This window comes from Lepidochelys kempii, chromosome 6, assembly GCF_965140265.1.
Source record: "Lepidochelys kempii isolate rLepKem1 chromosome 6, rLepKem1.hap2, whole genome shotgun sequence".
NCBI classification, from domain to species: domain Eukaryota; kingdom Metazoa; phylum Chordata; order Testudines; family Cheloniidae; genus Lepidochelys; species Lepidochelys kempii.
Genome location: NC_133261.1, coordinates 65,894,157 through 65,921,145, shown reverse-complemented (window position 1 = coordinate 65,921,145; position 26,989 = coordinate 65,894,157). Strand labels below are relative to the sequence as shown.

At 45.9% G+C, this 26,989-nt stretch overlaps 1 protein-coding gene across 3 annotated transcripts in view; it reads right to left on the bottom strand.

Annotated features, from left to right (window-relative positions):
* The window catches only part of PLEKHD1 (pleckstrin homology and coiled-coil domain containing D1), a 99,383-nt gene extending 72,797 nt beyond the window's left edge, over positions 1-26,586 (bottom strand). For 2 of the 3 annotated variants that reach the window (XM_073348470.1, XM_073348469.1), the window contains exons 1-4: positions 26,058-26,586; positions 6,266-6,359; positions 5,048-5,137; positions 4,626-4,702 (exon numbers count right to left, since the gene is read on the bottom strand). In XM_073348470.1, coding sequence (XP_073204571.1) covers positions 4,626-4,702; positions 5,048-5,137; positions 6,266-6,359; positions 26,058-26,206 — 410 coding nt within the window. In that variant the 5' untranslated portion in view covers positions 26,207-26,586. Of the gene's footprint in view, positions 1-4,625; positions 4,703-5,047; positions 5,138-6,265; positions 6,360-7,174; positions 7,219-26,057 lie in introns of those variants that run through there. The other variant, XM_073348471.1, reaches the window with a different exon arrangement.
* Between the last annotated feature and the right edge of the window lie 403 nt (positions 26,587-26,989).

The following is a 26,989-nucleotide window of genomic DNA, read 5'->3' as shown; positions in this document are numbered from 1 at the left end:
TTAGACTATTTTCATAAGGGGAAAGAATGCCTGTGCACTTTGTGGCATCACTTTCAGTTAGACAAATCTTGGCTTTTATAGAATTTTGGCCCTGCTCCAACAAAGAACTTAACCACATGCTGAACGTTAAGCACACGCTTAAGTCCATCCCTATTCAACAAAGCTTTGCATATGTGTTTAAAGTTATAAACATGCTTAAGTGCTCTGCTAAATTGGGGTCTTAACCCTGTTTTTGCAAAAAGAAAAGGAGTACTTGTGGCACCTTAGAGACTAACCAATTTATTTGAGCATAAGCTTTTGTGAGCTACAGCTCACTTCATCGGATGCACTGTTTACTTTAAAATCAGTTATAGCATAGACAGCGTACCTGCATGCTTTCCCGAATGACAGTTGGCCCTGTTAGCATTAGCCTATTTTGGAGGAGGAAATAAAATTTATAATACTTGAGCAATAATGACAATTATTATTACTGCAATAGCACATAGGGGCTCTATGTGAAATCATGACCCCACTGTGCTAGGCTCCGCACATACCTATTACACATCACACTTATTTATAATAATCCCTTATTTTAAAAATCATTTTACTCTCAAATCGCTCATGTCAGGTATTTTAGCTACTCATCAGCCAACCATTCCAGGTTCCAGGCTATACACGAGTTCCTACCGGTTAACAGCCTAGGCAGGGAGCAACTTCTGGATGTTCATGGGGCAAAAAAAGAGGTGCTTGAAGGGATAGGGAAAACTATCGGAAGGGGAAAGAGAGAGAGGAGAGGGCAAAGGTCAGAAAAGGACATTGCAGTGGTAGGGTCAAGAGTTGAAAGGAGTAGGCTTAGGAAAAGGCCAGTGGTCAGAAGGGACAGGACCCAGCTACAAAAGGGGATCATCTGAATTGGAATCACATGTGAGGTTACCACCCTTACCCATCGATTAACCTCTTATTTATTCATCTGAATTGATTTAATAGGTACATGCACTCCCTACTACTGTAATGGACTGGCCCATTGTTGCTCCAAATCAGTGGCAGATTCTTTAGCTGCCCTACAAATGCTAGATGGCCACCAGTGGAACCCAGAATAGATCCATGAAAATCGGCTGCCATGGATCGGAAAGTGAAAGGGCTACACACTAAACTGTAGCAGGAATAAGTTATTCAGGGAGAGACAGCCAAAGGCACAAAGGCCAGTAAGGTTCCCAACACCCACTGGAAAATCAATAGTAGTTGGGAGCCTAACTACCCTTCATGCCTTTGAAAATCTCAACTTTATGGGTTGATCTTACGAAGGCTTGCCTGCTATATGATGAGAACTTGTGATCCCAGCCTGCAAAGTCAGCCCCTGTAGAACTAGCCTGGCTATTATTCACAGTTGACCATAGACACTCCCAATTACTGGCGGTCGGTATATTTTTTGCTGAGAAAGGTATTTATTAATCAACACTTTTGTGACTTTCTCTATTTTCTGACCAGAGCTACTTCTAACCAACCCAAGAGAACATAGCAAAAGCAGCTCCAAAAATAATATTATGGTTAGTCTCTAAGGTGCCACAAGTACTCCTTTTCTTTTTGCGAATACAGACTAACACGGCTGCTACTCTGAAAAATAATATGCATCACCCTAGCACCATGGGTATATGGCCCCCTCCCCAGACCGGTGGAGTCTTCTGAATGCCTGTCAGAGCTAGAAGATCCCTATCTTGTTTGCACAACTTCACACTCAAAAGCTTTCAGGACCTTATGTGCACTGTGGCTGCTGTCCTTCTGGCCACAACAGAGTGAAGGGAGGCTTCCCTTTGAGAAGCCATAAACTCTAGTCCTTAATTAATCAGATGGCTTTGGGATTAGTCATTAAGCTAGGGAATGAGAGCTCAGGATGGGCAATCAGTTCAACCACCCCCAGGTGACAGTGCATTTTCACTGAGACACCAGACTAGCCCATCTTTCTGATATTTTAAACGATCTATACCCCAGTATATTTGCACACTCCCCCTGCTCCAGATTTAAAGAAACAGTACACGTATTCTCACACAGCACAAACAAAAGATTCTGGGGAGAGGATGTTACCCCATACCAGTCTCATTCTTTCCTATGTTCCTTCCTTATTTATTGTAACCCTTGTCTATCTATGCTTTCTTACGTTATTATTATGAAGCGATAGGCTGCAATGATGATAAACCCTATAAACCCTACAGTGGAATAAGCAGCATGCTTTTCCTCTAGGAACAAAAGGGCAGTAAAATGTGGTGCCTAAATGACTCAAACAGTGTCCTTTTAACTTTCCCTTTCATCACTGCTCAATTTACTGGCTGGTCTGCACTTTTTTCGCTGTTGCTCAGCTCCACTCCCAACCTTGCTAACACAAGTCACGTTATCTCCGCTCTTCTTCACACACTCATCGAAAGTGATTAGGTGAATGCTGGAGCCAAATCCTTCCTGCAGCGATGGTGCATGGAGAGGTAAGACAGATGCCACAAGCCTATCTTCATCCAGCACAGTGGGTTACCCTGCTGCACTGCTAGAAATGTGCCAGCAGCCAGATCAGCTTCTGTATCAAACACAACGGGTTGGAGGAACAGAGTCGGGGCCTAGAACATGGCTGGTTCTAGGTATGGGATAAAGCTGAAAGCACACAGGGCCTTATCCTTTTGGGAGCCCTCTCTTTATTAGTGCCCCTCCCAACCTGTGCCCACAGCCACCCCTACCATGTTCCCACCTGCATACCAAAAGGTAAAGTTACCTGTCTCCCAGCAAGAAAAGTCCCAGGGCTAAATTCAACATTGATATAAGTGAGTGCAGCTCTACGAAAATCCTCCTATTTACACTAGGGCTGAATTTGGTCCCCTCATCCTCTCCAGCAGCCAAACGCTTCCACCCCCAGGTACACTATGTAGGTCATAGAGATCTGCCTCAGGCCTGGCATATCTTGCACCTTGTCCTGCCAAACCCAGCTCATCTCTGGTCAGTACATACAGGGATCAAACCCCTTGCCTACATTAGCACTCCTGTTAAAGTCTCCCTCCCATTTCCCTGTCCACAGTGCTGCTCTCAAGGGGTATTAACCACCGTGTCAGCTACACCTGAGCTGAGTGGTATTAGAAAACAAGGAGATAAAAAACCCCAATGGCCAATCGACACTAGCATCCCAGCTGTGGCTAGCACAAGGGGAGCTGCACTGGGGATAGGGCCGGGTGTGGACTGTGGAACAAAAATGGTAGTGTAGAGTAGACAAAGCCAAAGAGAAACATACAAGTTGGCCTCTCTTCTCGTCTTGTGCGTGAGATCTCATGGATGGTGGGCAGGACTGAGCTCAGAGGGGGATGCTGGGTTAGGGCTGAGCTGGGCACATACTCCGTGCAGCCCTGGGCGGGGTGCTTTGTAGTGTGGTCACCACTAATAAAAAGTGAGCCTTTGTAGCACTTTTCACTTGACTGTGATATTCCACCCCCCACACACACACACTTTCCTCTTCACAGAAATGAGCATTCCCATCTGCACATGCTGATACCCAAGGATAAACTTATCTGAAGGAGAAGCCTTTTTCTAGTGGGGCTCAAAAGAATAAGTCAAGTGTAATAGCTCCCTGAGGAAAAGCTGCAAAGATCTCTTTCCTCTAAGAAGCTTAGCTGATTACCAGGCTCCGGAGGTTCTGAAATTTCCCATGTGATTTGGGAAAGTTCCTGTCACTCAGCTCCCTTCCTAGCCCCTGCTTTTTGATATTGCTGCTAAGACCAAAGAGAAGCATGTTAGTATTAGAGCCAGCTGCTTACTTCCTCTGCAGTGCACTTAGCAGTGACAACATGCGAGGGCTAGTGCTGGCCAAACCTTAAATCTTTCAAAGGTTCCAGCCAGATAAGCAACCAAACATCCAGACACTTACAGCATCGGAACGCTGTAGAAGTGGGCTGGAAATCCCATGATAACAGACTCTTTCAGGGGATTTACTTTACTTCCTGATTTTCAGAGCTAAATACACCTCCCTCTGCACAGCCTGAGCCTACTGGGATCTGGGCAAAAGGACCCCAAGACCACAGATCCATTCTACAGCTGCAATTGAAGCCTCAGGGTGGAAGTAGCCCTTGTGACACCTGTGCTCCCTGTCCATGGGGAAGTTTGACTGGTACATCTACATAGTCATGATTTGACCCCTAGCTCTCCTTCATCCTGCCCCCATCTCACCCAAAAGTCCTTCTCCCTGATGCGCAGGGAGCTTCTGTGAAGCATAACCCCAGAGCAGGATCTTGCTCCCCCCACACAGCAGAATTGCATTGTTTTCTCAAAGTCCAAGGACCTCCACACCTGAGGAAAAGGAGCAGGACAGCAGAGGCCATGTGGCATTTTATCACTCTCAGTCCTGACCACAACCAAGGTTGTATTAGCAACACAGTGAAACATTAGTATGATGGAGGATGCTTCACTTGAACTTTGAAACATTTTGGTGTCTGTTGGAAGCAGAAAGCGAGGAGCCATGAAGGAGCACCTCAGCTCTTCCTGTCACTCTTGTTAGACCTTCTTCTCCTCAAAATCCCAGCACCTCCCACAATGCTGGGCCTTGTTCTCCTCAAAACCCCAGCACCTCCCGCAATGCTTCAAAGAGAAGAAAATAAGGGAAATATATCCCCGGTGCTTACACTTTTCCAGACTCCTGCAGCATCTCCAACCACTGAGCCTGCTCAAATTCTGACTCCGCCGCCAGCACAATGTTACCCTGGGAAAGAAGAATCAAACGAGAGATGCTGACGTGAGCACATGCAGACGTGCCCACCATCATGCACAACCCCCATCCCTAGTCCGGTTCCTAGTGGACATAATGCAGGAACTGCCACCACTGCAACTGGTACTAACTCGTTTCCTCCTGTTAGCCCATTTTGCTGCTTTGGTGCCATGGAGACTATCGGGGGGTGGTGGGAGGGGGTGTTGAGGCATACTGGGAGGGCAGTGGGGCATGGCGAGGAGGGTTGCAAAACAAAGGACAGGAATTTCCAGGGCTGTCAATCCAACACCTTTCCCCAGCACCAAGTTCATTGGCCTGAAAAGGGAAAAGTTCACGCACATGGAAGTCCTCATGGGAGATCTTCATGGCAAAAGGCATGTTGGGCTCTTCTTTGGCTTCCACGATGCAGCCGGCCAGAGGTATGACGCCCTAGCGATGAACCAGAGAATTTGAACGGGTCAGTGAGGTTTTACTACAAGGCATAACTATAAACAATAAACGTCAGGAACTGGACACTGATTCCTAGCCCCAGTTTTTGCTGCTGGCTCTTCCCCTGTGCTGGAAGCATCATGGAGGCAGTATGTTGAGATCCTGAGAAGCAGGAGTGCCTCACATCACCCAGGGGAACTCCCTGGAGCTGACTAAAAAGAAGTGTTTGCGCACATCAAAGAGAGCCTCATCCCATCCACCTGAGCTGGGAGATTGGTGGCTGGGATACGTAGGCGATGGGGAACAGGAGCTGTTTTATCAGGGATGTGCAGATTTTCCCAATGGTCTAAAAGTTCTCCTGGAGAGCATAACAACAAGAGCTAAAATGAGGAGGGAGTGTCCTCAAGTGTAGCCCCCCCCCATTTTATTTCCCTACATAATTCTGTTTCCCACGTACATAATGCACCCATGGCTAGTGTGTCACTGCTTCCCAGTGCTGGATGGAATCAGACCTGCTGAAGGGCATGCGATTGTGTTGTCCTGGAGAAGCTGGAGATCCACAGAGAATAAGACTAATACCACTAACAGAAATACACATTCTGCTTCAGCTCAGGTGATAAAGCCCAGGGAGCTTAAAGATCCTGAGTCCTCTTCCCTACGCTGCAGGTGTGTGGTTTAGTGGGCTTCTAATCCACATATGTGACTATGAATTAATTACAGTTAGTGATAAGTAAAGCAATAAACTTCCTGATTAGCAGGCTAGCCTCGCAGAGACTATTCAAGTGGCTGCAGGATCGATGGTATGATGAGAAAATCGCTAAGGCTAGCCTCGCAGAGACTATTCAAGTGGCTGCAGGATCGATGGTATGATGAGAAAATCGCTAAAACAAGGCAGGGTATAAATCCAGTATCATGTTAGATTTATACCCTGCCAAGCAGCTGGTGTGGTAGTGGGGAACCTGAATTAATTTCAGTTTTCAGAAGGGGTTACTCCATGTCCCCATGCTTCTTGGAGGTTCCTCTGGATTTAATTACAAGGCTGGAGTCAGAGAACCTGCCTGTTATGCTCTCCAGGTGCCTGTGAGAGGCCAGGTGGAGTCAGAGGGGAAATAGCTGGGGGGTGCTCACCTTGGGATGGATATTGAAATACTTATTGCTTTCAAAGCTCTTCTTTTCACTCTCAGAATAGTAAAGCAGAAAACTCTCCTTGATGATGAAGAACCTGAAAGGGGGAAGAGAAGGAAAGCAATAAATTCCTACTAATAGTCATCCTTTAAAAAGCACTTACTTCATCAGAGCACTGAACAAACATTACCTAATTTACCCTTACAACAGCTCTCTCAGCTGCGAGGTTTTATTATTTCCATTCTATACATGGAAAAACCTAGGCAAAGAGAGGTTAAGTGACTTGCTCCAGGTCATTGGGCAACTCAAATTTATGCTTGGCATAAGAGGGTTGGCCACTGTCATGGACAATAGAGTTGTAGTAGTATATGCTAGGAGTGAAGTTGACCCGGTGAATCAGCATTAGAAGTGGGATTAGAACTTCAAAATTCCTTGTGCCCTGTCCTGTGCTCACTCCATTAAAGAATGGAAGATAGTTTCCCAGGAATTACTAAGCAGAGATCCCGGCAAAGTTGTCATTCTTTGTCATCCGGAAATACAAAGGAAATAAAGTCTTTGAAATATGTATCACATTAACTCTTTCTTGCCCTGTTTGGTTAGGTTTCACTATCCCCAGATGAACATGGTATGATAGGCGCAAAACATCACAGCTTCTGTAAAGGAAAAATCAGGCCTCCCTGATCTATTAGAATTCTTTGAGCATTGCCTCAAAATTGTGAATGAAGGAGCACCAGTTGTAATTTTTTGGGACTTTCAAAATGCTGTTGACAAAAGCCTCCCTCTGTTTAGGAATCCATGAGTTAAGAGATAAGGTACTGCAGTGTGCAGAAGCTGGCTACGAAACAAAACACAGAGAACAGGGTTAAATGGTCAATTTTCAACATGGTAAAACATAGGCCCAACATTTCATACCGGGGAGAAGTTATGACGCTTTATACCAGCTGAGGATCTGGTCTTAGGACTGGTGTTCTTCAGTACATTTATCAATAAGCTGCAAAAAAGGGGTGAACAGTGAAGTGGCAAAAATTGCAACACAACATTATGTAGATCAGTCAAATCTAGAGAAACCTGTGAGGAACTTCCAAGGGACCCGCCAAACTTAAGGGAAAGGACAACATGATAGCAGATGGAATCCAGTGTTGAAAACCATGGTAAGCAATATACATTGTAAGGAATAATTAATTCCCATATGAGCAGTTCAAATTTAAATGTAACTACTCAGGGAAGAGGCTGGTAGAGGTGGTTGAGGTGGGTGGTGGGAGGGAAGCGTCACTGTGGATAGCTCAACAATACCCTGTGATCAATGTGACACAACAGTCAGAACAGCAAAATCCCTAGTGGACTTAATGGAATCTCTAGCTTTTCTCCTTTTGGGGGGAAAATCCCCTCTGACTGGGTATTTTTTGTTTGCTTTATTTGTTGATTTGTTTGTTACAGGGCTTTATTTATTTTTTGAATATATTTTATTTCCTTTTAGCATGTTTGTTAACATATGTAAAGAATGAGATAGAAAATAATGCTGAAAGTATCAGAAGGCCCTTTTATAAAGCGATGGTACTCTCTCTGGTATGCTGAGTTCTCTTCTAGCTCACATGGGACATAACAGAAATAGAAGGGTTCCAGTGATGAGAGGCATGGAAAGACTGCCATACAAAGAGCAGATTTAGTGGGGACATGACAGAGGTTTAAAAAATAATTAGTGGCACAAAGAAGGTAAGCCTTTCCTTATACAAGAATCAGGGGATCCTTGACGAAAATGAAAGGCAACAAATTTGAAACTGATAAGAGGAAATATGTTTTTACACATTGCAAAACACACCTATGGAAGTCACTATCGCAAGGTCTGGAGGCCAAGAGCTTAGTAAAGTTCAAAAAAAGAATTAGATGTTTATATGAATAATGAAAATATTCCTGAGTTCCATTAGACAGGATTAAAAAAATGAGAAGCGTTATAACCTCACGTGTCAGGACATAAACCCGCCACTAACAGAGAGGGGTCAGGAAGAAACTTCCCCCTATGGGCAGGCTAATCCCATACTGATTTTTATGAATAATAATGTTTATTATAGTAGTGCCTAAGAGCCAAACAAGATGGGGACCCATTGTGCTAGGTGCTGTACAGATAGAGAGGAACACACAGTCCCTGCCCTGATGAGCTTACAATCTAAACAGTCAAGACAAACGTAGGATGGAGGAAGGGACAGGACACAGACAGAGTGAATAATGTGATGGCAGCAAATGGCCTGTTAGTGCCAGGACTGATTTTATTGGGGGGGTGGTGTTAGGAGGGGATCAACTAAATGGAAAAAAAGAGAAGGGAAGGGTAGAGGTGAGGGGGATGGGACAGGGAAGGAGAAGGTGAGAGGGGCAGGTGTGGAGTGAAGCTGAGGGTGAAGAGACTGGGGGTGGGGGAAGAAGGTTTAGAGCAAACAGCCAATCAGGACAGGGACAGAGAAAGCCCAGTCAACACCGTAGAAAGTTCTTTGAATGTCCAGAGGTCCCTGCTTTGGCCTCTTCTGCACCTGCCAGCTGGAGTCAGGCTGGATTCTCTCTGTGGTTTTTCCCCAAAGACACTTGGGGGAGGCACCCCCTGGACACTACTGCCCTCACACTGTGTGTGGGGTCTCCCCTACACGGTTCTGTGCTGGGGAAGGGGTAGATCCAGCTGGGCCCCATTTTACCCCCTCCCTCTAGTGTAAAGAGGAGAGGAGCCCTAGCATCATAGGCCTGTTAAATAATAATTAATAATAATAATAATTAATAACTGCATTCTTTGAACAATTCTTGCACCTTCCTCTGAAGCATCGGGTGCTGGCCAGTATCAGAGACCGGATACTGGGCTAGATGGACAATAACTCTGATCCAGAATGCCAGCTCCCATTTAACACACTCTGCCCACCACTGCAATGCAGACGTCTATCAGGTGGAACTAAGCAGCCGTGTCCTAGTACAGGACAGCCCAGCAATACTATGCAGCCGTTTAAGACAACAAGTGAACAATAATCTCCTACCGCACTGAAATTGCAGAGAGAATTTTGAATGAGGCAGAATGTAATTATCCAGCTCAGAATTTGGTCAGCGCTTCATCTTCTGAAAAGTGCCATGTGATCTTTAACAATGGCCAGTGGGTCAGTGCCCTGGCTTTACACCCAAAAGTTTTGTGAACATAACAAACAGTTTGAGAGGCTTGCCAAACCTCAGACTCCAGCCACTCCTGCCCAGGAGTATATTTTGGACTGTGTGCATTTCCAGAGTTAGGCAAGGTAAGGCAGTTTGCTGCATCAGCAGAACATAGCCCTTTTGATTCACACTCCCAGAGCCTCAGGCCTGGCTGGCTGCTCCGCATTCTGTTCCCCACACAAGCACCTGCTCCTGCACTCAGCCCAGCAGTATCTTTCTAGATCTAAGAGCACCACTCAGGGTAAACTCACTGCTTACTGATCATAGGGTCAAAGACGGGTCGTAGCTCCCTCTACAACAAATCATCTGAACAGAACCTGTTGACCACCGCTTCATTCTCATGCACCTGTTCCCCTCCAAGCAGTTACTAATTTCTCAACTTCTCAGAGGAGCCTTAGTAACACCATTCCTCCAGCTGGTAAAGCGATGGCTGGCCTGATCTGTAGCCACTGACAATGCTTTGTTGTACACTAGCTAACAGATGGCGATGTATGGGCAAGGCAGTTAGCACACACGCTCACAGAACCAGCACAGTACCTCGGTGCTGACCTCTGAACTGTTTTCTAAAGTTGCTCATTTAATATCTTCGCTGCTCTTCTTACTAGGCTCTTCTCTCTTGTGCTTGGAGTGCAAGCATTTAGTAGGCTACCTGCAAATTAGAATTAGAAAAAACAAGGGCCTTCACTGAGTGAGATTAAATTAAACTGCACAAGAAGTGGCATAAGAAATATCTTGAAACTGGAAAATCTCAGTCCTGAGGCCAGTGAGAAATGACAAAGGACTAAATGTTTTCTCTTCCCTCAGTGTTTCTAAAGATCTCAGGCTTATCCTGGTAATGATTATTATTGTGTTAAAGTTATGCCCAAGATGTGCTAGATGCTGGACTGCCCAGCTAGCTCACCACACTTTCGGTGGATCTTGACAACGCCCTCACAGGTGTCTCTAGAAATCTCATGTGTATCCCATGAGTTACCTCCTGACCCATGTCAGGGACCAGGGTTTACACTAATCCCTGGGGAAAGCACGGGGAGGGACTGAGAGACTCAGAGAAGGGAGGGGGCTGAGACATCCCCATGCCTCTAGCACTCTTTGCCATTACTGTTTCAAAAAGATCAAAGCCCATTTGCCAAAGCTGAACATGGCTCTGTGTGAACCCCTCCTGATGCAGTGATTCCATTTAGGTTTCACCTCTGGGTGATGGGATTTTCCAATACATTTACACTAATGGAAAATGCATCAGCATTTACTGCTGCAGCAGTTCCAGACCTGCTGGCACCCAGGGATTCATTCTACTTTGATAACTCTAAAGTGCCCTGTCATGGTGCCCAGGCAAGACATCAGAAATATCCATACCAGCTGACTAGCTCGTTTTGATCCCACAGCTCTTTGCCCCAGTCTTTTGTTCTTCTCCACTGCATGCCAGCATCCTAGCTATTTGCTTGTTTCCTCCACCTGTTACCCTTGATCATTAACCCAGACTGTAAGCTCTTTAGGTCAGGGTGTGACATTGCACTCTACATGATTTTATGAAAATATGCAAACGAGTGTGAATATAATGTATCTGGAATATGCTTCATGCAAAAGATGTCTTGTAAGGTATCATTACAAAGCTTATAATCTACTGAGTGTGGTCATCCTATTTGTATGTATGTATCATTCTTGTGTCCGAAACTAGAAATATGAAATAGAACTCTGAGGGCCTATTGTAGTTATGCAAAGTGTGGGCCATTAATGGTGGTTTGGAAGCTTGATGGCTCCCATGAACCAGGACAATTGACTGTGGATGGCTCTGTTTGCAGGCAGGTCTTTCTATGAGCCAGGCTGGGAGGAATGAAGGCTTGGGGTCCTGGTACTGGAATCCATCTTAAACCTGGTGCTTTTCCATTTAGGAGGAGAGGTGGGGACCCAGAGAGACAAAAGATTCCCGCGTTGTGCCAAAGCTATATAAGGGGTGGAACAGAACAAAGGGTGCTGCAATCATGAGAAATTCCCTAGCTACCACCTGAGCTGGAATAAGGATTGTACCAGGGGAAAGGATTGGGCCCAGACTAGGAAGGTGTCAAGTCTGTGATAGAAGCTTACTGAAACATCTCTGAGGGTGAGATTTCATCTGTAATCAGTTTCTTAATGTATTAGGCTTAGATTTGAGTGTTTTATTTTATTTTGCTTAGTAATTCACTTTGTTCTGTCTAAGTTTGGAACCACTTAAATCCTACTTTTTGTATTTAATAAAATCACTTTTTACTTATTAATTAACCCAGAGTATGTATTAATACCTGGAGGGGAAACAGCTGTGCATATCTCTCTATCAGTGTTATAGAGGGCAGACAATTTATGAGTTTACCCTCTGTAAGCTTTATACTGGGTAAAACGGATTTATTTGCGGTTTAGACCCCATTGGGAGCTGGGCATCTGAGTGTTGGAGACAGGAACACTTAAACTGTTTTCAGTTAAGCCTGCAGTTTTTGAGGGACGTTGTTCAGACCTGGGTCTGTGTTTGTAGCAGGCTAGAGTGTCTGACTCAAATCAGGCAGAGCACTGAAGTCCCAAGCTGGCAGGGAAAACGGGCTCAGAGGTAGTCTCGGCACATCAGGTGGCAGTCCAAAAGGGGGTTTCTGTGATCAAACCCATCACACAGGAGCTGTCTTTTTATTACAAGTTTCTACAGTGTCTAGCACTGTGAGGACTCGATGCCTGATTTGGATCTCACACCACTTCTGCAACAATTTTAAAAAAATATATTTTAAACATATCTTCTCCTGTAGGGCTTGCAACTCAAATGCTGCAGCACTCTGCTGCTAGCGCATGGAAATCAGAATGTGAAACTGACTGCCCACAAATACAAAATGGAGTGGTCTATTGCACTAAGAAAAATGCAAGCAGCAAACAGTGTAAATGGTGAAAAGTACATTAATTTTTTAAAAATTATTTCAGTTTCAACATCAGGTGTTATTTGCAACACAAGTAAGGACATTTTATTGTTATGTACATATAATTAATAAAAGTCAGCAGAGCCCCCCCTTTAAATCCAAGCTCTATAGTATTAGTTTTTCGGCTGCTTAGTGCTCCCAATAATCCCTATGATTTAGATTTTGCTCTGAGAAAACAGAGTTGAGTTCTGAGCAGTGCTGTGCTTCTGGGGGATTAAAGTCCTGGCCTCCAAGAGGTTGGCAGAATCCAGGGGGATTTGGAATGATAAATACATGAAATAGAATTCAATGATAAATAATACAATACACATGAATAATAATAAAGGAAAAGAAAACCATTTCAAACCTGGATTATTGATGGGCACCTCATGACATGTTACATGCTTATCTCATAGCCTCCCTTGTAGGGAGAGACCATCATCAATAAGATTGCCACTTTATAATCGTTGGCCTCTAGGACACAGTCATCACATCACTATGTAAGGACCCTGGGAGACCCTGAAGGGGAGTATGGCTAAGGCAGTGTGAAGAGGGGAGTGAAAGACCCAGAGAAGCCTGGGGGCTGTGAGAGAGACACCCAGCAGAGAGCTGAGAGACACAGAATGAACATAGGCAGTAAGTAGGGGCATCTTGGGGAATGGAAGGGAAAGACGGGGTGGTGGGGAGACAGGACAAGATTGTGGGAGGAGCAGGAAGGGAGACAGACAGACTGGCAGGAGAATGAAAGGGAAGGTGAGGGACAGGAGAGAAGAGCATGGAACAAACGAAAAACATGAAATGTTGCACAATGGAAACATTCACCCTTTGTATCTGTTTAGTCACCTTGGGCTCTTTGGCTCCCTATCCCCCAAATGTAAAACACTGCCATTGGGCCCCTCATGCCATTTGCCTGCAGAACCTCTCTTTTAAATCCACCCCTGTAGGTTACAGCAGATGAGTCCCTAAAATCCTATCTCAAGCGTTAGGCCCATACTACGAATGTCAGAAACAATTGGCTAGATGTCTCCCTAGTGTGACTTTACTGAATTCACTTGCGTTACACCAGGGTTGAATTAGGCTCAGTGAGCAAGGTTCCCCTTGCACATCAATGTCACTGAAAGAACAATTTGACCCGGTTGTTTTATGTCACTTGGAATCCGCATGCCCAGCTCTCAGATTGGTTCCAGCTGCCATATTTGTTTCTAGCTCCAGCCAATCTCAAGGTAACAGCTGCTGAAATCATGTTGCAATTAAAGTAGGGAAGGAGAAGAAATTATAGTAATCAGAGTTAGGGGATTCAGGTGAAGGTCAGAGGCATTGTGCTCTTCTAGGATCAGAAAGCAAAGCTGCATCCCATTCAGAAGCTGAGGCTCCTGATCTCTGCTGACAAAGTGCCTTTTTTCTAGCACTGATGGCTAATGAGGTTGGTTAGTGAATGTCTGCAAAGTGTTTTGAGGCGATAACATGCCACACACTAAGTATCAGGATCATCAGACTTTAAAACCATCACTGGGGCTTTAGTCTCGCAGTGCTTTTTTGGCACTGGTCCAGGATTAAATACAGCAAGTCCCAGATGCTGGACCAGTATGATTGGCATTCCCTGAGGCTATCCCAGGAACACTTGGACAGTGGCGGCCTGAAAAACAAGTTAACTCGGAGGCGGCAGCACCTGTAATTTCTTCTGCCCCTCGGGATAGATATAGGCTTTCTTTGTCTGTCTTATATGCTGGTGAGTTCCAGCTGGAGAAGGAGACCGCAGTGAAGGCCATGCTATGGGGAACAGGTGCACAGATCACCGAAATAACACACCAGGAAGGGCGGGCTTTTGACTAACATTTTTCTCTCTCCCTCCAGGGCGGGGAGCCCACTGTGGCAGTCCTTTTCAGGGCAGCCACACAGTGAAAATCAGTCCTTGCAGCGCATACATTTGGACATTTACAGTGTGCTTTTAAGTAACACTTTTTAAAAAAAAAATCACCCTGCAGGTTGCCTGTGATTTTCAGAGCTGATGAGAGCACTGAAGACTGATGGCTTCTGTTTATCCACAGAGCAGCTACAGAAATAGCAGCACTTCTCAACCCTGCTTCTGCTCAAACCTGACTCCGGAGCTGGAGGGACCACATCCAACGAGGAGAGGGGAGTTCAATCTCCAAGGCCCATTAACGACCTTGACCTCTGCTGAAATGGCCACACGGTGCCAGTCAGTGCTGGTGGGTTTGGGATGGGGAGCTCACATTTGTCCACTAGGAGTTAGATTGAGACACCCCCTGGCTCTCAATTTCGTTCCTTGTAGATCACCAGATAGGTGTGAGATGGTAACAACCTGCAGACGCTGCCAGCTTAGGCCTCGATCCTGCAATAGTTAGAGCACAGTGGGCTGCTGCCCCTACACAGAGCCCCATCTATTGCAAGGGGCTCCACCTGGACACAGCAGGCTGGCCCACGTGCTACCACCTGCAGGGTCAGAGCCCTAGGCAGCAGTCAGACAGGCAAACTAAGCTGGGAAAGCCTCTTCATCGCTTCTAATCCCTTCAGTCCCCTGGGAATAAACATTCTCATTGCCACTGTTTTTTCTGAGCTGCCAGTACCTGTAGTAGCCATCCTGCTGGAAACCAGGCCATGTGCAACCTCAGCAGTATTAGCTCCCTAGGGCAAGCAAGACTTGGTACTCCCTCCTAATTGCTCCATGTATGTTCCAGCTCAGCAACAGCCTGGGACCCTGACTGCCTCTTCCCTGGGTCTGCTCAGCCACTGTCAGCAGGCAGGAGAGGATCGATTTAGTTGTTGGAGGTATTGGGAGTCCTGGAGTCCTGGGCAGGGGTCTGGTTGCTCAGCAGGTGGTAGCAGGATGGTCAGACTGCGGGGAGCATACACGTAACGCTGGAGATGGGGATGAAAAGGACACACGCTCCTGCCCTGCTCTCCTACTGATGAGCCCCTCAGTGCAGCAATAGGTCTTGGGCATTTCACTCTGGCTCCACTCCCGCCGTCGGCATTAGTGTTGTAGTATCCGTGGCAGGGAAAGGGGTTGAGCTGCTAGTTGGGAACCATGGGAGGAATAAGCAGCTGCAGGGAGAAGAGGGGGGAAATCACAAGTCAGGCAGCAGAAATTTCTTTCCAAAGTTGCTCTGTACCACAGCAGTCACCCAACTTGGACTTGACCGGTCAAAAGCGCCACCAGTGTCCAGTCAGGGAACCAAGACTGCTGCTTCTCTCTCAGGGGGCTGCTGGGAAGGGAGCTCTTTTCCACTGAAAGACGTTGCATTGCCTGAGGCATTAATCTCTCCCTCTCCTCCTGGCTGGAGAGGATGCTGCTAATATCACTTCAGATTATTGCTTATACAAAGCACAGCACACAGATGTCACAATAATGACAGATGAACTCAGGCTGTCAGCCTTGTTCCAGTACCAGACCTCCCTCAGCCACTGTGGATCAGTAACAGAGACAAGCAACCAAATGAAATAACTTGGTCTTTGCCACAGTATAGGTTGGTAGATTGAGACAGCCCTTTTCTCTGCTGTTTTTCCCTATAGCCCTCTGATTCTCCACTGCCTTGTACCCTCAGCAGTTATTTACACCTGTGCAAAGTGAGCGTACTGTTCTGATCTTATGTAAATGGCTACACCAGGGGCAAAGCAGTGAAGAATCAGGTCCATTCTCGCTCATTTATACACACATGGCCAAATCTAGTAGTCTTTATACAGGCAAAGCTCTCATTGACTTCAACAGGAATTTTGCCTAAGCCAGCACTGCAGGATTTGGACCACATGCCCCAACTCCTTGTCCCTAAACTCATTCAGTCACAAGCACTTAGTTTGATGGAGCCGGGTATTGTCAATGAAGATTCTTCAGGGGGTCAGAAGCTGAATTCCTCCTTATACTGGTAGATGGATTAATTACCATTAATCTGTGTTTGCTCCATTCCAACCCCTGTCTTTGATAGTCCCAGGGCAGGAAAGAGCATTTCCGCTGTTGATGATGAGACAGGAGGTGGGGAGGGCAGTGTGGTGTATGCACATATGGAGAGTGATGGGAGGGCTGCATAATAAAATGCTAACTAAGGGAACTCATCTAGGAAAACTTGTTTTTCCAGCTGGCCTGCATCCAACATTTGCTGACACTCTGCTACAAATGATGCTCTGACTTCAGAAGGTCTCCCCCTACTTGCTTTTTAACCCTGTTTGCCCCTCCACCCAAATTGGCTCTATGCTATCTGGCTATAACAACTGCACAGGGTCTAGATGAGGTGGAAGGTGGCTATTATCATCAGCGTTCCAACATAAAAGGTGTTAATTATTACTCCCAAGTCCCCCTGCACTCTGCAGCCAGTTAGACCTACTTTCTTTGACAAGGTCCCTGGGCTCTGCAGCTCTCTGGTGCAGCAGGCTGGGAGCTCTAAGGCATCTTCCTTTACATTTAAAATTGAAGTTTTTAATTAAATATGAAAAATTAATAATAAAATCAGTTCTCTATCCCTTCTGTTTATTTTTAATAGTAAATTCTCCTCCAGGAGAGGGTTGTTTGTGACAGGGATAAGGGAAATAGTTAACCATGTAGAAACCAGATCTCAGAGTTGTTAACCCATTGAGACGCCTAGGGGCAGTTCACACCTCTCCAAACTATTATTTCAGGCTGTCTGCAAATTCAGGAAGAAAAAACTGCTACAGTCTACATATCCTGTTCTCAAGATTATTTTCAGAACCACAAGGACCAGAATTTTTAAAAAATGAAATCTTGGATGCTTGAACACATTTCTGTGGCAAAAAGGTGAATTGTATGTCAAATTCCACGTGTGGAATCACCAAATAGGAACCCCATCTGCCCTGCCCCATTATGGGATCATAGTAATCAGACATGAGATCCCATTAGAGCAGTGATTCTCAAAGTGTGGTCCATAAAGGGCTGGTGATCTGCAAAATAAATATTTCCAGGTGGCCCACACAGCTGATTCTGAAACAAAGATGGAACCTGTGTTGGTCTTCAGGCAACGACAGTTCCTACTAGATGCAGCTCTTCTAACAAACCTCCAGAGACTGTTTAGGCCAACTAGACTCCAAACAAAATTAATTCTTTTTTGCATCCTCTGCAGCAGCTTCACGGCTCCCTTAATCAACTGTTTCTTTGTTGTAAATTCAACCATGATTCAAAGTGAGAGGAAGCAAACCACAGAAAAGGACAGAGCCAAAAAGCTTCTGTTGTCTGGGAAGACTGGAGCATTGAGCACTGCTGGAAAGAGGGTAAATTTGGTCCTAATAGATCTAAAGCCCTTTATACGTGGAGAGTAAATAAACAGCAGAGGTACAAGGTGGAGGTAGGTAACTGCCCGTGACTCATTACATTGAATTTATCCTAGCTCCTTACCACTGGGATATTACATTTCCTGGAGGAAGGTGACATTGGGGGTGGAGCAGGAGATGGTGCATGAGAAGGTCCTTCTGAAGGAGTGGTCCACAACATGAAAGAGTTTATTACCACTGTAATAATGAGGGTCCTGATCCTGTCAGGCGCTGAGTGCCACCTACTCCACCTAATTTCAAAGGGAAGTCAGGACACTCAGTGTCTTGTGGGACAGGGCTCGATATCATCAAGTCCATCCCCATACAAGGTATGACTGAGCCTTGATCCTGCACGGAGCTCTGTGCAGGTGAACCCCTGCAGCCCCACAGAGCCCCACTGAAGTCAATAGGACAGGGGGCAGGTGCAAGGGCCTGCCCATACATACGAGTTTGCAGAAGCAGGACTTTAGATGGTCCCCTCATACATACCAGCTCAGGGCCGGATCCACATCCACACTCCACTCCAGTGGCAGCAAAGGGGACTCAGGAGATCTGGGCTGTTCCTTATGCTGGAATATAATTTCCTGGTTGACCTTGGACAAGTCACTTTGCCTTTTGGTTTCTCAACTCCTGGTCTGCAATATAGGCTTGATGAGAATATTCCCCTGCCTCACAGAGGGGGTTGCAAGGATGAATCAAATGTGAGTGAGGCACTCAGCCATCGTGGTGATAAGTGCTGTATAAATGCCAGCTGCTGCTGTTTGACCCGAGCGCTAGTCAAAGTTGGTGGCCCGGTGGGTGTTCCAGTTGGAGCAGAAATTGGTGGTAGTCAGGTATTTCTCTGTACATTCTTTGTAAATCAAATTGCACTAAATTCCTGTGTCTCTGAACTCAAAAGGAATCAAATAGTGGGAAATAGCTGCTTTTGCTCACAGCACCAAGAACACTGTTTTCAGCCTGCTACCTGACCCAAAAACCTCTCCTCAGGTTTCTTCTGGGGTCAGCCACATGCTTTTAGCTACTCCTTCAGGCTGCCTCTGAATCTGTTCTTGTCTAAGATCAGCATCTTTGAGATCTCTCCTCCCCACCTTCCATGGCCCTACTGAAAACCATTTTCAGCCCATAGCACCAAGGCAGGTGCACACACAGCTATTGTGTAAGGCAGTGGTTCTCAACTGTGGTCCGCCGCTTGCTTAGGGAAAGCCCTGGTGGGCTGGGCTGGTTTGTTTACCGGCCACGTCCACAGGTTCGGCCAATCGTGGCTCCCACTGGCCGCAGTTCGCTGCTCCAGACCAATGGGAGCTGCAGGAAGGGTGGTCAGCACGTCCCTCGGGCCGAGCCACTTCCCGCAGCCCCCATTGGATGGGCACAGCGAACCTCGGCCAGTAGGAGCCGCGATCGGCCGAACCTGTGGACGCAGTAGGTAAACAAACTGGCCCAGTGCGCCAAGGGCTTTCTCTGAACAAGTGGTGGACCACAGCTGAGAACCACTTGTCTAAGGCTATGTCTACACTAGCACTTTTGTCGGTGTAACTTATGTTGCTGAGGGGTGTAAAAAAACACCCCTCTGAGAGATGCTCTCCTGCTGACATAGCTACCGCTGCTCACTGGGAATGGTTTAATTATGCCAGTGGGAGAGCTCTCTCCTGTCAGCTTAGAGCATCTTCACCAGAAACGCTACAAAGAGGCAACTGCGCCTCCATAAGTGGTGTCGTGTAGACATAGCCAAAGTTTCACCCAACCAATCAGTAAAATGTTGTTGCCCATGTCCGGAGTGACCTGCCTGATCAAGTAGCCCATGGACATCCCTGAGTCCCCCCCTCTACATATGTTTCTTTCCAGTCTCTCCAGCAATGACCTTCGTACAACCCTATAAAGCAGAAACCAACACGTGAAGCATGCAGCTCTAGCAGGTGCGCACCTTTAGCTGTGTAAACCTTCTTCCCTCATCTCCTGATCTGGTCTCTCCCCACATCACATGATGTCATACTTCACTTAGGTTGTAGGCACCTCAGGGCAGGGAATGGGCCTTTAGGTTTTATGCAAGGTGCAATGCAAATAGTAACAAACAAACAATAATAATAGGATTTCATAACAACAAAGCCTTCGCCATAATCAACAAGACCACTAGTGCATCAAGTCACCTGTCTCCAGCATTGACCAATAATATCCATTGAATTAAATTAAGATGAAAAACACCTGGTCCCCCTACCCTCTGACCTAATATACCTGACCAAGGATGTTTTGTTATACTGGGGGTGGGTGGATTATTTCTTGAGCCTCAGTATGATCAGTTTACACAAGCCTGCAAGAGATGATTTCACAGTAAAACCCTTCTGTGCTTGAGAAAGTAATGCTAGTTCTACCGAGAACTTCAAGAGCTAGCATCTTTAAGCAGAAACTGGTGACACGGCATCTTAAAATCCAGCCCTCTGCAAATCCTGACATGTTAAAAGCCCTGAGAGCTCTGCAAGGAATTGCCATCTGTAATGTGCACTGATGCAAATGCACATCCAAACTGCGAGGCTTGCAGGAGGGAAGACAGCAAAAAGAAACACGGGATGGGAAAGTCTGAGAAAGATTCAACAGGCTGCAGAACCTGAAAGCCTCAGCAAGTTTATGTCCCATTTTCTTCCAACGGTTCCTCTGACTTCCCTTCCCCTGCTCAAACTCTCTTTTTGTCTTCCAGGACCCCAGTGCCACTCCATTTTTGCTTTTCTTCGAGACCCCTTGCTTTCAAGTCCCCTGTAACCTCTTGCTCCTATGCCCCAGCCTTCCATATGCTTCACTTCCAGGCATCTCCCTTTCCTTCCTAGGGTACGTCTTCACTGCACCAGAGTCAGCCCAGGCTCTTATGCAGGTTCTAGCCCCAACCCCCCTACCAACCACACAGCAAACCACCTGACCCAGGGTTGGCAGTCCTTTAAGACTGAGCTAGCTTACTCGGCTGGGTAGAGTGGGGTGTGAAAGTCCGGGATTAACTTTCATTCACTGGAACTCACCCACTTTGCAGTGAGGATGTAGGCAAAAGAGTCACCCAAGTGCTGACAGTCCTCCAAAGCCTTCCCACAGTTCTCTGCAGAAGATAGACAATTTCTCTTGCAGTTGACATAACTGACTGGAAAAGAATCCTAGAGCATCTCAGTGCAAAGAACCATGGGCTATGCCCACAGACACACATGGGCAAGTACAGAAATGTGAGGACACAGTAATGCAAGTAGGGCTTTGAAATGGGGCCAGTTGCCCCCGGGCTAAGTGAACCTGGGTGCTCAGACCTGGGTGGTAATCACCCACGCTAACTGCCATGAAGCCATACCCTCACGCATCTCCCCATTCTCTTCATGCCTCCTGGCTTCCTCTTGTTCCCTTTCACCATTTACCCCAGCCTCCTGACTTCAGGATACCCAATCAATTCCTTTCCTTCCAAGCCCAAATCCCTCCCCATTTCTTTTCTCCCAGAGTACCTCAGAGTTCCAGCTGCAGCAAACATTCCATCCCATCGCATTGCTGGCTCATGAGCGTCACCTCTTGCCCCCTGCTATCACTAAAATATTTACAACTCGCTGCCGAAGGGGGTGACTTCTAGGAATAGAACAGTGTTAAATAAATAATGACTCAAACGTCGGATAGAGTTGGACAGTTTGGTTGCAAGAGATTCTGATTGAGAGGAAATGAGCGTGTTAAGGACTCTTTTTAATCTGTGTCAAATATAAAGGGAAGGGTAAACCCCTTTAAAATCCCTCCTGGCCAGAGAAAAAAATCCTCTCACCTGTAAAGGGTTAAGAAGCTAAAGGTAACCTCACTGGCACCTGACCAAAATGACCAATGAGGAGACAAGATACTTTCAAAAGCTGGGAGGAGGGAGAGAAACAAAGGGTCTGGTCTGTCTGTCTATATGCTGCTTTGCCGGGGATAGACCAGGAATGGAGTCTTAGAACTTTTAGTAAGTAATCTAGCTAGGTATGCGTTAGATTATGATTTCTTTAAATGGCTGAGAAAAGAATTGTGCTGAATAGAATAACTATTTCTGTCTGTGTATCTTTTTATAACTTAAGGTTTTGCCTAGAGGGGTTCTCTATGTTCTGAATCTAATTACCCTGTAAGGCACCTACCATCCTGATGTTACAGGGGGGATTTCTTTACTTCTATTTACTTCTATCTCTATTAAAAGTCTTCTTGTAAGAAAACTGAATGCTTTTTCATTGTTCTCAGATCCAAGGGTCTGGGTCTGTAGTCACCTAGGCAAATTGGTGAGGCTTTTTACCAAACCTTGTCCAGGAAGTGGGGTGCAAGGTTTTGGGAAGTATTTTGGGGGGAAAGACGTTTCCAAACAGCTCTTCCCCAGTAACCAGTATTTGTTTGGTGGTGGTAGCAGCCAATCCAAGGACAAAGGGTGGAATATTTTGTACCTTGGGGAAGTTTTGACCTAAGCTGGTAAAGAGAAGCTTAGGAGTTTTTTCATGCAGGTCCCCACATCTGTACCCTAGCATTCAGAGTGGGGAAGGAACCTTGACAATCTGCCTTGAAGGAGATCTTGCCCTTGGTTATTCTCTCTTGCTGGGAAAACACCAATCCTTGGCTCTTTTCAGCAGCACAATCACGTTTGTTTTGAAACATAATTCATGTAAAAAGAAAAGGAGGACTTGTGGCACCTTAGAGACTAACCAATTTATTAGAGCATAAGCTTTCGTGAGCTACAGCTCACTTCCTCAGATGCATATCGTGGAAACTGCAGCAGGCTTTATATATACACAGAGAATATGAAACAATACCTATTCCCACCCCACTGTCCTGCTGGTAATAGCTTATCTAAAGTGATTTCCAGCACAAATCCAGGTTTTCTCACCCTCCACCCCCCCACACAAATTCACTCTCCTGCTGGTGATAGCCCATCCAAAGTGACAACTCTTTACACAATGTGCATGACAATCAAGCTGGGCTATTTCCTGCACAAATCCAGGTTCTCACATCCCCCCCACCCCCATACACACACAAACTCACTCTCCTGCTGGTAATAGCTCATCCAAACTGACCACTCTTCAAGTTAAAATCCAAGTTAAACCAGAACATCTGGGGGGGGGGGGGGGTAGGAAAAAACAAGAGGAAACAGGCTACCTTGCATAATGACTTAGCCACTCCAAGTCTCTATTTAAGCCTAAATTAATAGTATCCAATTTGCAAATGAATTCCAATTCAGCAGTTTCTCGCTGGAGTCTGGATTTGAAGTTTTTTTGTTTTAAGATAGCGACCTTCATGTCTGTGATCGCGTGACCAGAGAGATTGAAGTGTTCTCCGACTGGTTTATGAATGTTATAATTCTTGACATCTGATTTGTGTCCATTTATGTCCATTTATTTGTGTCCACCATGATTTCAACAATTTCCATCCCACCACCAACCTCAGCCTGGTCCAGTCCACACAAGAGATCCACTTCCTGGACACTACAGTGCTAATAAACAATGGTCACATAAACACCACCCTATACCGGAAACCTACTGACCGCTATTCCTACCTGCATGCCTCCAGCTTTCACCCTGACCACACCACACGATCCATTGTCTACAGCCAAGCTCTGCGATACAACCGCATTTGCTCCAACCCCTCAGACAGAGACAAACACCTACAAGATCTCTGTCAAGCTTTCTTACAACTACAATACCCACCTGCAGAAGTAAAGAAACAGATTGATAGAGCCAGAAGAGTTCCCAGAGGTTACCTACTACAGGACAGGCCTAACAAAGAAAATAACAGAACGCCACTAGCCGTCACCTTCAGCCCCCAACTAAAACCCCTCCAACGCATTATTAAGGATCTACAACCTATCCTAAAGGATGACCCAACACTCTCACAAGTCTTGGGAGACAGGCCAGTCCTTGCCTACAGACAGCCCCGCAACCTGAAGCAAATACTCGCCAACAACCACTTACCACACAACAGAACCACTAACCCAGGAACTTATCCTTGCAACAAAGCCCGTTGCCAACTGTGCCCACATATCTATTCAGGGGACACCATCACAGGGCCTAATAACATCAGCCACACTATCAGAGGCTCGTTCACCTGCACATCCACCAATGTGATATATGCCATCATGTGCCAGCAATGCCCCTCTGCCATGTACATTGGTCAAACTGGACAGTCTCTACGTAAAAGAATAAATGGACACAAATCAGATGTCAAGAATTATAACATTCATAAACCAGTCGGAGAACACTTCAATCTCTCTGGTCACGCGATCACAGACATGAAGGTCGCTATCTTAAAACAAAAAAACTTCAAATCCAGACTCCAGCGAGAAACTGCTGAATTGGAATTCATTTGCAAATTGGATACTATTAATTTAGGCTTAAATAGAGACTTGGAGTGGCTAAGTCATTATGCAAGGTAGCCTGTTTCCTCTTGTTTTTTCCTACCCCCCCCCCCCAGATGTTCTGGTTTAACTTGGATTTTAACTTGAAGAGTGGTCAGTTTGGATGAGCTATTACCAGCAGGAGAGTGAGTTTGTGTGTGTATGGGGGTGGGGGGGATGTGAGAACCTGGATTTGTGCAGGAAATAGCCCAGCTTGATTGTCATGCACATTGTGTAAAGAGTTGTCACTTTGGATGGGCTATCACCAGCAGGAGAGTGAATTTGTGTGGGGGGGTGGAGGGTGAGAAAACCTGGATTTGTGCTGGAAATCACTTTAGATAAGCTATTACCAGCAGGACAGTGGGGTGGGAATAGGTATTGTTTCATATTCTCTGTGTATATATAAAGCCTGCTGCAGTTTCCACGATATGCATCTGAGGAAGTGAGCTGTAGCTCACGAAAGCTTATGCTCTAATAAATTGGTTAGTCTCTAAGGTGCCACAAGTCCTCCTTTTCTTTTTGCGAATACAGACTAACACGGCTGTTACTCTGAAACAAATAATTCATGTAACAAATGTATGTAGGCGAAGCTGCGGTTACTTATCACAAAGCACCTCCCAGAAAATAATACCTCAGTTTGCAGAAAAATGTTGCAGTACACACAAAGGTGTGTGTGTGTGGGGGGGGGGTGGCCTTCTGCGGCCTTGTGCAAAAGACTTAACCACTGTATGCCTCAGTTTCCCCAGCTGTAAAATGGGACTAAATAAATAAATAACTCTGCCTTTTACAGTGCTCTCCCACAGGTGGTGGCAAAACCCCTTTCTGGGGAAGAACTGTCATCTCCTTTTTACAGAAGGGGAAGCTGAAACTCAGAAAGGTTAAGTCACTTGCATAAGACCACAAAGCAAATCACTGACAGTAGCAGGAGAGAAATACAGGTCTCCTGACTGCCAGGTCGAGATCTGAACTGTTAGACCACAATTCGGACGGATAATGGTATTTCCCTGCTTCTCGTGGTGTTGAAAGACTTAATCTGTTTGAGTGTGTAACATATTGAGAGCCTTAAACAGAAGGTGCAATAAAAGTGTGAAGTGTTATAAGAAGAGCATATATATGTAAATAGTCACCTTTTGTTATTTGAAGGTCACCAGAAATTTTTTAAAAATGTAGTGAAACTTACACTGAAATAGCATCAACTTTAAACAAACAAAAAACCACCCACTGCTTCTGTAGTAAAGTACACACTTTTACCCAGATAATAAGTAACAAAGGTATAGCCACCTACAAACTTCCTGGTCACCAGTATGCAACACACTATGCCAACTTTATAGCAACAGTGAGGATAGAACTTGTACTCTCCCTCTTCAGAAGCAGAAAGAGAATCTCTTTTTGCTGTTAGCAGTATAGCACCTATGACTCAGAGTGAAGCAGTTCTGATTGCAACCCCCAGAAAGCAGCAGTACACATACACACTAGCCAAGTATCTCAAGGAGCTTTACAAACACTAATGAATCAAGCCTCAACTCCAGAACAAGGTAGAGAAGCAACCTCGGCCGCTATCACACAATTATCACACTAAAAGAAAAGGAGGACTTGTGGCACCTTAGAGACTAACCAATTTATTTGAGCATGAGCTTATCACATGCACACACTATAATATCACACTATAACATTTGGAACCAGTTCCAATGCTGAAGTGATGTGTATACAGCACAGGGGTGAAGCAGGGCTAGAAGGAAACTGGCTGAGATGCCCGGTGTGTACAGCAGTCTCAGAATGGGGGAGCTGTCCCCAGAGGTTCACACTGCTAATCTAACCCCTGCCTCTGAGCCCTCCCTATCCCACTTGGAGCCTGCCTGTGTATCCTTCCCTGCTCACCCAATGGCTCTTTCAGAGATTCACCCAAACCCATCTAACTGAATACTTAATTTTATCCTCTCTGCCCCAGCTTGTCAACCCCTCAGAGGGTCTAGCTGCTTATCTATCCCTCCCCTCCCCCCTTGAACTCTGCATTTTCCACTGAACAGACAGAGAGTCCTGCAGTGACTGCACCTCATCACAGCCAAATCCTGCATCTTACCTTCTGGACCATTTGGCAGACTGCCTCCCAAAGGGTCTCTTCCAGAGCACGCCATACAGCTGCACTTTGGTGCTGATATCCAAGACATCCGAGTCTGCCTGTTCCATGGATGGAGAGGGGGAGACAGAGTTGGATTTTGAAGTGAACATCGTAGATGGATTTTATTCTAACTCTCCCCCTTTGCCTGGCAGCTCAGGGAATCCAATTAAATGCAACGACCCAGAAGGACATTACCAGCCACTCCAACAGAGAGACTGAGGCTATGGTTTAAATCAATAACAGGACTGCTCAATGCTCAGGCGATAATTCTCCCCCGATGCAGAGATGATGAAAGTGTCTTCATTTTGTATCACTTTGTGATGCATTACGGAGAGCGCAAAGGTCCCAGCCCATGAGTCAGAGGGCTGAATAGAGCCACAGACCAGGAATACAGAGAGAGAGCGCGCACACTCAGAAATAATGCAGCAAGCCTAATTATCTGAGTGAGAGCCAGGGTGTAAGGATGGTTATTGCACTGAACACTCAGAAGCCCCAGATCGGAGTCAGAGGAGACAGTCTGCAAATTGCCAGGCTTGTTTCTGTGACACATGCCCCCAAAGTCTTGTGCCTGCTCATGAGTTCTTCTGATTGGCTCATGGGGCAAGGTGAGCAGAGTGGGTGTGAATCAGTGAGCTCCAATCAGACTTCCTCATCTATTTGGAGAGGTTTCCTTTCTGTGCCAGCCTGGAAGCCAGTGGGTAGGGTTCAAATGCTTGCTCTGGTTTGAATGGGTATTGTCCATGACACCAGTCTCATTCTTCCTTAAAGGGCCATTGCCAGCAATAAAATAATCTCTTGTACAACTCATCAATCCCAATTCTGGGACTTGGGACACATTAGGCTTTCTGCTGCTCCCTGGAGAGCTTCACCACTCCATTCATTTCCTCTGACTC